Source organism: Onychostruthus taczanowskii, unplaced genomic scaffold (genome assembly GCF_017590055.1).
Source record: "Onychostruthus taczanowskii isolate IOZ18803 unplaced genomic scaffold, ASM1759005v1 scaffold10, whole genome shotgun sequence".
Classification (NCBI taxonomy): domain Eukaryota; kingdom Metazoa; phylum Chordata; class Aves; order Passeriformes; family Passeridae; genus Onychostruthus; species Onychostruthus taczanowskii.
Genome location: NW_024496526.1, coordinates 11,516,098 through 11,529,323, shown reverse-complemented (window position 1 = coordinate 11,529,323; position 13,226 = coordinate 11,516,098). Strand labels below are relative to the sequence as shown.

At 39.1% G+C, this 13,226-nt stretch overlaps 1 protein-coding gene across 1 annotated transcript in view; it reads left to right on the top strand.

Annotated features, from left to right (window-relative positions):
* Positions 1–13,226, top strand: part of TMEM163 (transmembrane protein 163) — an 86,754-nt gene that overhangs the window by 52,063 nt on the left and 21,465 nt on the right. The window contains exon 4 of the mRNA XM_041407413.1: positions 782–873. Coding sequence (XP_041263347.1) covers positions 782–873 — 92 coding nt within the window. The remainder of the gene's footprint in view (positions 1–781; positions 874–13,226) is intronic.

The window sequence follows — 13,226 nt, the reverse complement described above, 5'->3', positions numbered from 1 at the left end:
CCCATTGAAGCTGATGGTAAGACTGCTCTTGACTTTGGGATGACAGCTTTCCTCTCCAGTCCTTGCTATGACTTTCCAGATTAGTGGCAGAGCAAAAAATTCCTAATGATAAGCAATGACTCATATCAAATAATTTATCTTTAGCTTTCAATTTTGAAGGTCGGATTCACTTTGTAGGAAGTTTGACATGAGACTGAAAGTTCTTACAGTGGGACAAGCCTGGTTTTCAGTGTTCCTGACACCACATCTGCATTAATTGGGAATACAAACATGGCAATTTTGCTGATGATGCAGAATAATAAATTCATATAGGATGAAATCTAGGTGGGATTTTGGAGAAAAAGTTAATATTTTCTTGCTTGGAAACAAAAGCTATTGGAGGAAATTAGTGACTGCAGGAAAAAGGAATGTTTGACAGGCATTTTTCTACACTTATTTCTTTACAGTCTTTGCATTAGGATCATATTAGTATTTTAACTCTTGGAGTGCTACAGTGGCAGACTATGAGATTTGGTTTTTTCTTGAGTTCTTCACAGGTGATAGATTAAAAATTCAAAAATTTTTAATCCTTTGATGGACTTTCTGAGCTCTGAAGTGTATTACTGTGCAATAATACACGGCGAAAACGCGAACATCAATTCAATAAACATAAATTGTGCTTTCATTAAAGTGATCTATTTGAAGCTGCTTTGTGCCTGTGCAGGAGGATGGTAAATGCATTGCTCTTAGTGCAGGGCACATTGAATGGCCCACAGGACAATTGACTCTGTCTCTCTTGCAGTTTGATGCCACCCTGGACGTTCTGTCGTCAGCGATCGTTCTGTGGCGTTACAGCAACGCGGCCGCGGTGCACTCTGCGTACAGGGAGTACATGTGAGTACACATCATTGCTTCTGCCTGTGGCAGGGGCCTGCACAGCTCTTGGTGTCAAGCTACACAATCCAGAGCTTTGACAAAAGCATTTTGTCATGTCAGCAAGTATTCTTTCCTTCTGCCAGCCCTCTGCTCCCTCCCAAACATTCAGCCCCTCCTCAGCCAAACCTCCCTGTGCTTGTGATTTTCAGTTTCTTTTTAGCCAGCATAGCAATGGTTAGGCCATTGCAATTTGGGTTCCCTAGCAGCACCTCCATCAAGTGAACCATATTTGCAATCTATAATAGATTTGTAAATCTTTCATTTTGTATCTTACTGAATTATTCTTACTAGAGTATGTGAAATTGATGCTTGTATTATGTTTGTACTTCTCTCAAGAAGTTTGAATATGAATCACTAATTTTTTTTAAGTAAGAGTACAGCAGTGATTCATGTCCTCTTTATGCTTTGCAAGCAATTTTTTCATATTTAATGTTTGATGTATATATCCTATGGGGGAAAAAAAGGTCTTTACATATGCAGTGCAGTATTGATCACAGTGGGAATTGTATTCTGCATGATAGTGCAGCATTTCTGTGGGTGATTCCTATGGTAGCTGAGAGGATCAGGTGGAGGAAGAGTTTTTCCAACTAGTGCATAAAAAAGATTTTAAATTCCTACTCGAATTTTGAGCATCTAGGTGGAGAATTGCAGTACATTTGCCTGGTTTTGGTTTTTCTCTGTACTGCCATTTCTGGCAGCATCCCATCTGGCTGGAAAATAGATCAACTGTCCCCTGGAATGGACTGCAATTTTACAATAAAGGGGAATAAGGTAGGTTCTGTGCTGAAACACTCTAATGATGTCCCTTTAATAAAGGGTAGCTTGATTAAACTAAATGTTGCATAACTGGTAGGATTAAAAAAAAAAAAACACAGAAAACCAAGAGCAAAAAGCCACATTGGAGAGTCTCAATCACACCTTCACAATCTTTTTCTAAAAACTAAGAAAAAGTAAGCAGTATTTTTACATGCCTTAACTCAGGCTCATGCAACAGCTTGCCAGGGCTGTGAGTTCCTTCCTGGCAGGGCTCCATACAGAACAGTTTGGAATAAAAGGCCATAAAAGACTGATGTGGCATTGATTCATAAAAAATAAATTCAGAAAAGTGTGATTAAAATTAGTCTTCCTGCACAGATTTGGAGATTTTAACAGACATTTTCGTAGTATCTTCCTTTGTGAGTGTCCACAGAGATTTCTGTCAACATTCAATTAACATATTTTTGAAATCTTCTGTTGGGCTTTTTCACGTGAACCTTGTAAAGTATTTAAAAGAGAAAATAAATTCCAATACAAAAGAAGACTCAACATATTCCTTTGGCTAAGCCAGTAAAGTGAACAGGCAAAGTAGTAAACATATTTTCCTTGTTTTTTATGCTCATTTTTAATTTGCTTTCATATAATCCCTCTGCTTTAATAAGGCTGAATTAAGTCAGTGAATTACTTGCCATGCCCATTAGTTGAAGACAGTTAGGGTTTCATTATGAGTTCAGTATCAAGTGAAAGAATGTCCCCATATGCTGGGAATATGAATCACTGGATAGTCAGCCTGGCTGTCCCTGTTTCCAGAGCCACCACAGTACTGACAGCAAAGAGATGGTGAGGTGGTTGTGCTGCTTAAGGCAACTCTTACTGTGTGAGATTTTTGAGGGTGGCACATTTCTAATTTCCTGTTGTGTTTAATCAGTCTCTAGCTTGAAACACTGCACGTAATTTTTTTCCTCCTTGACACTGGGAGAATGTTGCAATGATGCCTGCTGGCTGCTTGCTCAGCTTATGAATAATCAATCTTTGCATCATATCTGCCTCTAACTCCACCTGGTCTGTCACCATCCCTGTTTTCTGTGGGCCTCCTCCCTCAGACTCCTGGACAGTGTGGTGCAAATTTGTGTGGGTGCTTAGGTTGTGCTGTGTGTTATTCCTGTTTTTGTGTGCCTGGCCATATTCTGCCTTAGTGCAGGGGTCTGTTTACCAGAATAAGGTGTGCCAGAGTAGCTTCAGTTTAGTTCTTTATTTATAGGTCTCTCTTATTGATTTAAATGTTACACTTGTCTGTGTATCCTAACATATCTGAAAAAACCCTTATCACCTTGGCAAAAGACAAGTGGCATTGCCAATTAATTGTGTTTTGCAAATTTATAGAATTTGCTGTTTCATAAACTTGACAGCAAGAGATTGACCCAAAATCTGTTAAAATCAGCATACAGCCTCTCACGGAAAGGCAGCATTTGATTCAGACCTAGCTCTTGGACGTCACTGAGAGAGAACATAAAGATAGACTGAAAAACACACCCCCAGAAAAGGCACGGAGAATACAGCCTGACTCATGATGTGCTATGAATTAAATACTGGGAATAAAATGCTAAGATGTGAAAGAAATGCGTAGTCTTGCTTAAGCTGCAGCCATATGGCAGTTGGAGCTGCAGCGTTCGATGGGCTGGCACTCCCAAGGGTACAGAAGTGCTCGCTGTGCCAAGTTCTGCTGAGAGGAACCAGTGCATTTCCATTTGACTTCAGGGCAATTGGAGTGCTGAAACCATCATGCAAATGTGTCCTGCTGAGCTTAAGTCTGGTTAATGCTTTTCATTTTTGTTAGATCATTTGATTTCTCTTGTTTTCTGCGGTGAGATGAGAAGGTTCTTTTTCAGAGGTCATCCCTTTGGTTCATCCCTTCCCTCCGGAGTGTCAACCACAACACACAGCTCAGAAGTGGCTGAACCCTGGCAGTGGCACCAGTCCTGTAACCACTTGTTGATTCTCCAGACTCAGCCATCTCAAATCTCTTAGCTTTCACTGGCAGGATTGATGAGAAAACTCCTTTTGCTCCCAAGTCTTTTACTGCCTCTTCTAGAGCTCTGTCACCCTTCCTGCTGCTGCTCAGACTGCTCCTGGATGTGTCATTGGTGCCCACATGAAATAAAAGCCAAGGCTAAAACATTCACCAAGATCAGGAATGAAATCACTGCAAGATTGAGAAACTGCTTGACACTGCCTAGTTGGCTCATTAATGAAAGAGTATGTGGGAGTGGGATGAATATTTGATGTTTTTTAGAAGAGTCCTTGAAAGAATTAAGTCTTGAGGCAATGCAGGAGTTGGGAAGGACTACAGACATCTGGGAAGAGAGTCAGAGTACATACATAGTTCATGAGTACTTGATCTGCTAGGCTGCAAATTAACATGCAGGAAATGTAAAGGTGCTGAACTAGTCATCAGAAAGCAATGATCAAGGAATTAAAGAAAGAAAAAAATTGCTGAAATTACTGGAGAAATAATTAGAAATCTCCACTAAAGATGAAAATTTACAACTGAAATTGACTGAGGCATTTAAGATGTGCAAAGAAATGTCAGTGGTCCACCTGGCTGCTCTCCATAACCAGTTTACAAATGCCTTGAATATTCTGCCCTTTAGTAAACCCTTAGCAACTTGGTAGCTTATTGGGTTGCTGAAGCAAATACAAATCTGTTGAAGAAGAACTTTATTGACACCAGTTTGGCAACAGTGGTTTTTCACGTGCTTAAATGAACTCAGTAAATAGCTGTAGAAGAAATTTCTTAATAGAAGACTGGAAAAATGTCTCATGAAATGTTGAACTAGTCACTGGCTATACAGCCAGGGGCAGCTTTTAGCTTGTGTTAAATTCAGGAATGCAGGACTTGGCTGGAGTGCAGGACTGGAGGAGAAAGTGAGAAATACCACCAAAAAAGGAAGGATTGGAAAAACAGGGCAACAAACTGTACATGTACACAGCCCTGTGAGAAAGCTTTAAAAACCAGAGCTTTTTCAGTACAGTTGATTGGAAAGATCTTGCTTTTCTGTACAATGCAGTACAGGACCCAGTATCTGCCTATGCCTGTGGGATCCATTGATTCTGGGATTTTTGGCTACTGGGTTTTTTATTGCAAAACCCTACTCTGTACAGCATATTTAAAACAGTGATTCTTGACAGTTGCAGCTGGTGTTTGCTATATATTATTTTGTTGATGGTATCAAGCTAAATTCTGTGTTTCCCAGGAACCAGTCTGTCAACATCTTTCTTAACCCAGTGCCAGAGTAAATAGGAATCCTGACTCATAATGAACATTTTGGATTATGGCAAGAGCAGAAAACACACATTTCTTATGTTTCTTTCACTGTTTTGGTGTTGTGATTTTGTTTGTTTCTTTGCTTGGGTTTTTTTATTACGTATTTCAGACTCTGGATATGCATTCCTCAATTATCTAATAAGAAAATGAAATTATATCATGGACTAATCATTTTAAACACACTTGTGGTGCTCTATGTTGCCATGACATAATACATAATGAATGCAGATATGTTCTTTTTTTTTAAAATATTGGTAGAGCTGTTGTTTGAAACATAAGCAGTAATACTGAAATTACAGGAATGAAAATCTACAGTACACCCAGGTAGACATGGGTGCAGATATCTGTCATATCTCCACCTGCTTCTGAGAAAGCTTTTTGCCAGAAGAGAAGAGTCATTTTGCAATTAGACATTACCTAAATGCTTTGCTATGTGCCTGTAACTTAACTTTCATCTCCACACCTCAGCTGTGGCTGTGGATTTGGTACCTTCAGGATGCTGAGCCCATTTGCTCTGTGAAGAATCCCTTCTCTGGGGATTTGCTTCTTAATGGATTCCTAAATTATGGGGAGGAAGAACTGGTGTTCTCACCTGTTTTGACATTGAGAAGAACACAACTATAAGAGCTTAATCCAAGAATTTCATATTTAGCTTCAGCTAAATGCAATCTCTAAGAACGATATTTGAAATTCAGAAATTATGTTAGAAATCCCATGAGAAAATGAGATAAGACCCTAAGACAGAGACAGCCTCTCCTTACAAAGTAATTGTAACCCTTTTTTCTCTCTTGCTCATGTTCAGATGACACCACTTGGGAATATTTACCCTGGTATCTGGTCTTGGGGAGTCTTGCAGAAGTTATACTGAATATATGTGCATTACAATTAGGCATTTGGGGAATATGGGGACTGTGATGTATCCTACTTTTGCACTCAAAGCTTGAAAGAATCAGAAGCCACCTTTTACGACTGTCATACTGCAAAGTTAGGTCTGGCTCTTCTCTCTTCCTCTTGTTCTAAAAGAAAGCATATTGATCTATATGGTTCCAAGGCATATTCTCTCTTGGTTCACAGAATTAAACAAAATCACTCAAATTTTCAGTATTTCTATTGTATTTGAATTTTCACGGGAGGGTTTGCTCTGCTGTACTGGTTAACCCAGCTAAATGAGCACTGTCTATTTAGGTAGTGTTGAATGAAAATAATCCTCTGGGTTCAGACCCAACATATCAGTCACATTGAAAAAACTGTGGATAATTTTATCTATACCATGCACATGAAAGAGACTCGAAGCACAGATGGCAAAATCCACACCTACCCACAGTTCAGGGCAAACCTCTGTGGCTGGAGGCAAAGCTCTTTTGTGATGAGTGAATGGAATACCTAAGTGATCTGGAAAAATGTCAAATACATGGAGCTGCACACAGCTCAGAACCCACCTCTGCAGCTCATGTGTGGTTCTCAGCTACCAAGGGCTTGGCCTCACAGCACATTTTCATGTCTCTCCCACAGAACAAGGCACAGTGAAGAGTTTTCAAAGGTGTGCTCACCTGTGCTTGGATATCTGCTTTATAGGAGGAAAAGTATAGCTTCCTCTTAACCACACTGAAAATTTCTAAATCATTCTTTCTTCTGAGATATTTGGCCAAAATTCTGTATCCAGGTACAGTGCTAGATACAAGAGGTGCTTCGTTAGGCTGATTTAATAAACATCAGAATTTCTCCATAAATTCATTATCCCATATTCAGACAAAAGTAAATCAATCACAAACTTTGCTCTTACCCAGACAGAAATGCATTTATGCCTTGTGCAAACACACCCAAAAAAATCATTGCACATACAAGTTATATTAAATATGAAACAGAAAATGTATATATTTATATATTCTAAAATCTGTTTCAAAAACTGTGGCATCTGTAGACTTGGCAATGATTTTACTGGAGCTAGATCCAAAACCTATGAAAGCCTTTCCTTTTACTTGACTGGTAGTTATTAAGCAGGATTTGTGTGTACTGCCTAGTATTTACACATAGACATATGCATATAAAATCAGGGATATGATGTTTTCTGTGCTGGAATTTGATGATCACCATAAAAAAGAATATTATAGAAGTTCTCAAAAGGCTTTAATTTCCAGGTTCAGGGGAATGACAGAGTCTCTGATCATCTGCTGCAAGGGAGGAGCAGTGCTGGAGCCAGGAGGGTGGTTGTAAGGCAGGTGTACTCCAAGTGCAGCTGCAGAGTTTATGCAGACCTAGGAATTGGAAAATAGGTCCTGAGAGTTTTTGAACTCCCTCCACTTGTAGAAATGTCTGTCAGCTTTTTCTGGTAGATATTCTATACCTGGGGTATCAAATTATTTATGGAAATGTTGCCCCAGTTCAGCTGCATGATGTTAAAGTATGTAAATACTCTGTTCTGCAGCAACTAGTTGAAATCCTAAGGGATAATAAAAGTTTTAGAAGGCCTGTAACACTTCCAGCGTGAAATGGTTCCCTAGCAGAGCTGATCTGAGTCTCAGACATAAACAGCATTTCCCCTCCATGTCTTTTAAGAAGTCAGACCATGTGATACCACAGCACACTTTTCTAACACAATAATAGAAAAATTGATTTTCAGTGATCATTTGGACTATTACTTGTGATGTCTTTATTGTGTAATCTAGTTTGGGCTTATGGGTTTTTTTTATGGTGAGAAAAACAGAGTAGCTGTAAGCTGTAACGATGCTGATCTGGATCCTGGCAGTTGGGGGTGGATTATGGAACATGTGTGATGAACAGCAAGCCCACTTTGTTCCTTTTAAAGAGAGTCTTAAATTGACTCCATTCCCTCTTCACTGAGCACCAGGCAGGTGTAAATACCCTCAACAGCTGTGCTTCTGTACAGTTTGGTGTCCAAAACCTCTTCAGGATCTACACCTAACAGAGAAGCTACACCAGTAGCTAATAAAACTGCCTAATTGGACACAAGGAATTAGCATTAGATTAGCAGTAGAGCATGACAAATAAGCAGGAATCTCAAGACTGAGGCTGATGTTGCATCTTTTGCCTGTGTATTACCATAATATGTCACGGTGTCTAGTTCTTTTTAAAGAAAGTCCTTTAATGAGTTTAAGAGGCAGATGTTACAGTTGTCGGAGTTCTGGATGTCACCCTCATGAAAAATGTGACTGCCATGTTGCAGAACAGCAGCAAGTGTTAGTGAACAGCTGCATTGTAATTTGGGTTTCTGTATTTAAGGGAAAAAGCAGCAGAGCTGTGGCACAGTGTGCTGTACACTGGACAGGCCCTTCCTGCCACAGTCCCCAGGATAGAGCTGCTGCTGTCACCTGCCCCTGCCGTGCCTGGGCTGTGTGCAGGGGTGCTGTTGCTGTGCTGGCAGACATCCCCAGCTCAGCTGCTTGGGGCTCCCCTCTGCTTCTTTACACACCCTTTTTTCATGGCAGGAGTGGCCCTTGCTCAGTTCCTCACTTGTGTGACAGCAGATTTTCCCTACGGTGCTTCTCATCCTCTCCATCAAGCAGATCCCACTGATTTGCCACCAGAAAATAATTTTTTGGTGACCAAATTTGAACCTTTTCCTCCAAATCCTTATCCTTTAGATTCCAGCATTCAGTTTTGACTGCACTTGAGAATTCCTGGGCTGGCTGTAACTGGCATTTTACACTTGTCTGCTGTAAGTAGGCTGTGAGAGCTGCCATAGTTCCAGTGTTTAAACAGGCTGACAGCCTCTCCTCCAGAAGAAATGTGATGCAGGTTATTGCAAGTTCCAAGTTATTAATGAAGGAGCAATCACAGAATGTAATTTGTGTTTGGTTTGGGGAAGGAAGAATGAAAACAAGAGTACCAGCAAGGCAAAGAGATAGTAAAGGGTTTCTCTCATGTGGTTAGACATGGAAGACAATTGAGAAAAAAGTATAGATACAGAATTAGAGAGTGAATGAATACTTCATGCTCAAAAATATTTTCCTATTTTCTGACAGTGAAAGCCTCCTGGACAATTGCCTTCCATGTTGTACCATCTGAATTTCCTTGAATGATTCTCTACATGATATTCTGTCAGCCACTAATACTAAAATCCCTTCTAATCATAGGGAAACAGGATTCAGCACTTTTACAGTTTTTATTAGAATAATTACTTTTATAATTTTTTTTTCTTCCTTAAACTCTAGAGGTTTTATTAGTGGGTTTACTCAGAGATTAAATTCTGTATCCATCATAAAACTGATTTTCTCAGCTTTGCTGAAGAAGCTCACATTACTCCTGGGCTTAGAGCTCATATTTGTCTTATTGGCCTGCAGCTCATTTTAATGTGAAGCTATAGTTTCCTTGCAAAGTAATATTTTTCACCACTTCAGTGGTGAAAACAGCCTGCAGAGATTTTAACATTTCCTTTTCTGTGGGCTATTAGGAGTCATTAGTACTGAAAGATCTTGACAGAGCCTGCAGAGTTAAAGATTTTGTGACTAAAAATTAATAGGTTCACAGGATACTGCAGGGTAGAAGGGGCCTCAGGAGGTCTCTGGAACAAGCTCTTGCTCAGAGCAGAGTGAGATGTGAGATCAGAATAGGGCACTCAAAACTTCATCCAGTCAGGTCTCCAAAACTTCCAAGGATGGAGGCTCCACAGCCTCTCTGAGAAACTGTTCCACTATTAATCCATGGTGGAAATCTCATTTATCTTAGGAAAATATAACGTGATAAGATTCTTAACAATCAAGGAAATGCAGAAAAATAGAGCAAACCTGCTTTGTAGAGTAACCAGAATACATGTAAAAATTAGAAGTGTTGTCTTTTATTTACATCATTGTGGCTGCCAGAGAATTGGATGAGGAAGAGAAGCTTGCTTAGATGGCAGCTTTGCAAATGTGAGAATAGAATTTCTATCTCAAGAATATGAATACAAATCCTAGTGCTTTATACAATGATTTTTTTTCCAGTTCTTTTTGTCATGTTTACCCCTGTAGCTCAGCTGAAATGATCAAAATGTTTTCTGTGAATAAGGCAAGCAATCTTGATACCAGAAAGGAAGTTTTTACAGTGAGAACAATCAATCACTGGAACAACCTCCCCAGGGATGTGGCAGAGTCCTCATTGTGGGAAATTTCCAAGAAGCAGGTGGGCAGGGTACTGAGAATCTCATCTAGACTCCCCTTTGCCATGAAGAGTTGGACCAGGTGACATTTGGAGTTCCTTCCATCCTGGACTCTTCTGTTCTGTGAACCTCTTTGCTTTGGTAGAAGTAATAAACACCCCCAACCCCCCCGCAAATAACCCATATTAATCAAAACAGGTCAGCTAATCTGGGATACTGAAATGAATGAAACAGGTGGGAGAATAGCCGAAATAACCCATATAAATCAAAACAGGTCAGCTAATTTGGGATACTGAAATTAATGTAACAGGTGGGAGAATAGAACAAAATTGGGAAGCAATTAGACTGCTCCTGACAAACTTGTTTTATTCCACGTGGTGTCATCATGTTTCAGGCAATAGTTTAATGAATTGGAAGCGTGGTGGTGAAAGTTTCCAGGCTGGAACAGACAAACCATCAAGTGCATGAGACCCTTTTCCCTCCCTACTGCCCCAAAACAGCTCCCTGTGAGCTGCTAGGAGAAAGTTAACACATTTTTGCAGATTGTGTTCATATGCATCACTAATATTTTTTTCTGAATCCTTAATTCTGTTTTTCCACCTTTGCTGACTTGAGAGGAGGAATTACCAAGGGCTTCATTGCAAACCCTCGTTGGTACTGTGCTGCTGTAAAGATTTGCCAAAAAGAGAATGGGATGATAATTGAGAAGGGAAAATTTTTGCATTGGCTGTTTCATAGCAGTCAGTTGATATGAGAAAAACTCCGTTTCCACCCACCCTTGTTTAGCTTTTCTCTGATCACTTTTGAGGTAGTTTATAGCAGAGCTCTTTACTCAGCATATATTTGTAATTTCATTGCTATTATCGATTCATTTTTATAAAATGTTACCAAGCAAGTAGCTGAGAATCTAAACCTGCAGTCTTACATCAATCTGACTGCTGCTTACCTCTTTAAGGAGGAGCAGCCTCTTTATCTGAAAGGGGTCAACTCATGGAAAGGGTGTTTAGTGTGGCAAGACCATGCTAAAGTAAAATTACTTCATTATGTTGAAGATTAATCACCATAGAAATCTGAGTGAGATTAATCTCTAATTCTGTGTTGGCAGCATTACAGAATTTTAGTCTTATCACTACTTGCAGGGAATTATAACAAAGAATTGCAAACTTTAAGATAGAATTAAGGCTAAATCCATGAATTAGGATGCTGTTCTGCTGCATCTGCTGAATGCAAACCAATTGGATTGTTGGACTTACTCTCCTTAGGAAATTAATTTTGTCATAAAATGAGGGGAAAAAGTGCTAATTTACTAATAGCAGCTTGAAAATTGAATCTGTGGAGATGGAAGCCTCTGAATCTCAGTACTTTTCATAGCTACTTGCTTAAAAGCCATTGACTTATGCAAAGCAACAAATTTTTGATTAAGGAAAAGAATACCAGGTGCTTACAGTGATTGATTTCCTTTTCTGGTTTCCTTATGAGTTGTGAGAATTTGTCATCAAAATGAGGAATTGTGTCTATTAGAGCTCCACACAGGGAATATGTGATGGAAGAGGTGAGGTGGCAGCTGTGTGTGCTGTAATGTAGTTACACTGATCTGCTTCTGATGAGTGTGAAAAATCCAGGGCTGCTGTAGTACAAAATGGGTATTTATAGGGCTGTATAAATATAAATGGGTTGTATGTGGGTTGTAATACTGCTTTCAAGAAAGCATCTTTTGAAAATTGTCAAGATTCAATTGTCAGAATCAATCTTTTGTTTTTAAGATTTATACAGGTGTCTGAATTCCACTAGAAGTGATCTAGCAGGGACAAAATCTCCAAAGCTGTATAAAGTCTTTGATGGTTTTGAGTGTCTAAATTATTTCCTTCTCAATGCCTGAGGCTGCAGTACAACCAATTTAACAGAGAGTTTCATCTGTGACAGAATAATACTGAAAATTTGACAGAACTGATGAGGTAATTTCTAATATAATGAATTAGACTTCATATTGTCTTCTGGATTTTCACATACAAATACTGCCTCAAAACCACATCAAAATTAAGAAGTATCTTGGGCAGATAATGATCAGCTACCAACACCTACAGCAAACTAAAGAAGGCTTGGTGGTTTAAATGTTAAATCTGTAATATTTAATTCTCTTGTAGTTTTCATTACTCTTGCATTCCAAATGCCATTTCTTTAATAAAATAAACAACAACTTTGAAAGTTTGCACTGTAGTTGAGTTAAAAGTTGGTTGCTGCCTGAATATCAGAGAGATGCCCTCACCTTGTCCTTTGTGAATTAGCTTTCTATTCTTCAAACTGTACTGCATCCTGAAAGATTCCAGAAAGCTTATTGTTTCTGAAAACCAAATAAAGATTTTGCACTGTTTTAAAATGTTTTGACTAAATTTTCTGTCTTTCTCCTTCTTTTTAGAACCAATACATTACAGACTGGAGAAGATTCCAGATTCATGCATTCTTCATTAGAGCTTTTCTCTTGCCTGTCAAACCTGTAGCAATCAATTATTTTGCTTTACAGATCAATTATAACTATAATTATTTAGTAGATAGTGGGAACCTGTGACACTGACTTAGGTAGAAATGGCTGTAAAATAAGGACATTATCCTCAAGAGGTGCTGGAGATGTAAGTCCAGGGGTAGGACAAAGCTATCTGGGCTTTAAATTCTTATTTGTGTTATCAGTCCACCCTCACTTCTGCATCACTCCTCTCTCACTAGTTTTTCTGGGTGCTTCTGAGTTGATTTAAACCTGTTTAGGAATGGCAGTTTGCTCATCTAATTTAATTGAATGTTCTTAATGAAATTGCATTTGCCAAGCACCTTGGCACTAGCACCCTTGGTGTGCAGTTGGAAACACTCTTTAGTTACACAGCAGTGATTGTTAGCAGATGGAAGTGAGCTGGCTTGTATTAACATTTTTGTGGTCTAGTACAGTGAGAGCGTGCTTACAATAACCAATTGCAACTTGTTTATTAGGTACTACAATTCCTCAGATTAATTTTAGGAGGTTTGTTATTTTTTACATTTGTAGTTGAATTTTGCATGATTTGCGGGCTAGTTAGAAATTATTTCTTTCTAGCAAATGAGATTAAAAGAAGATACAGTGCAGTGTTATGTTTTAGTGGTTTTGCA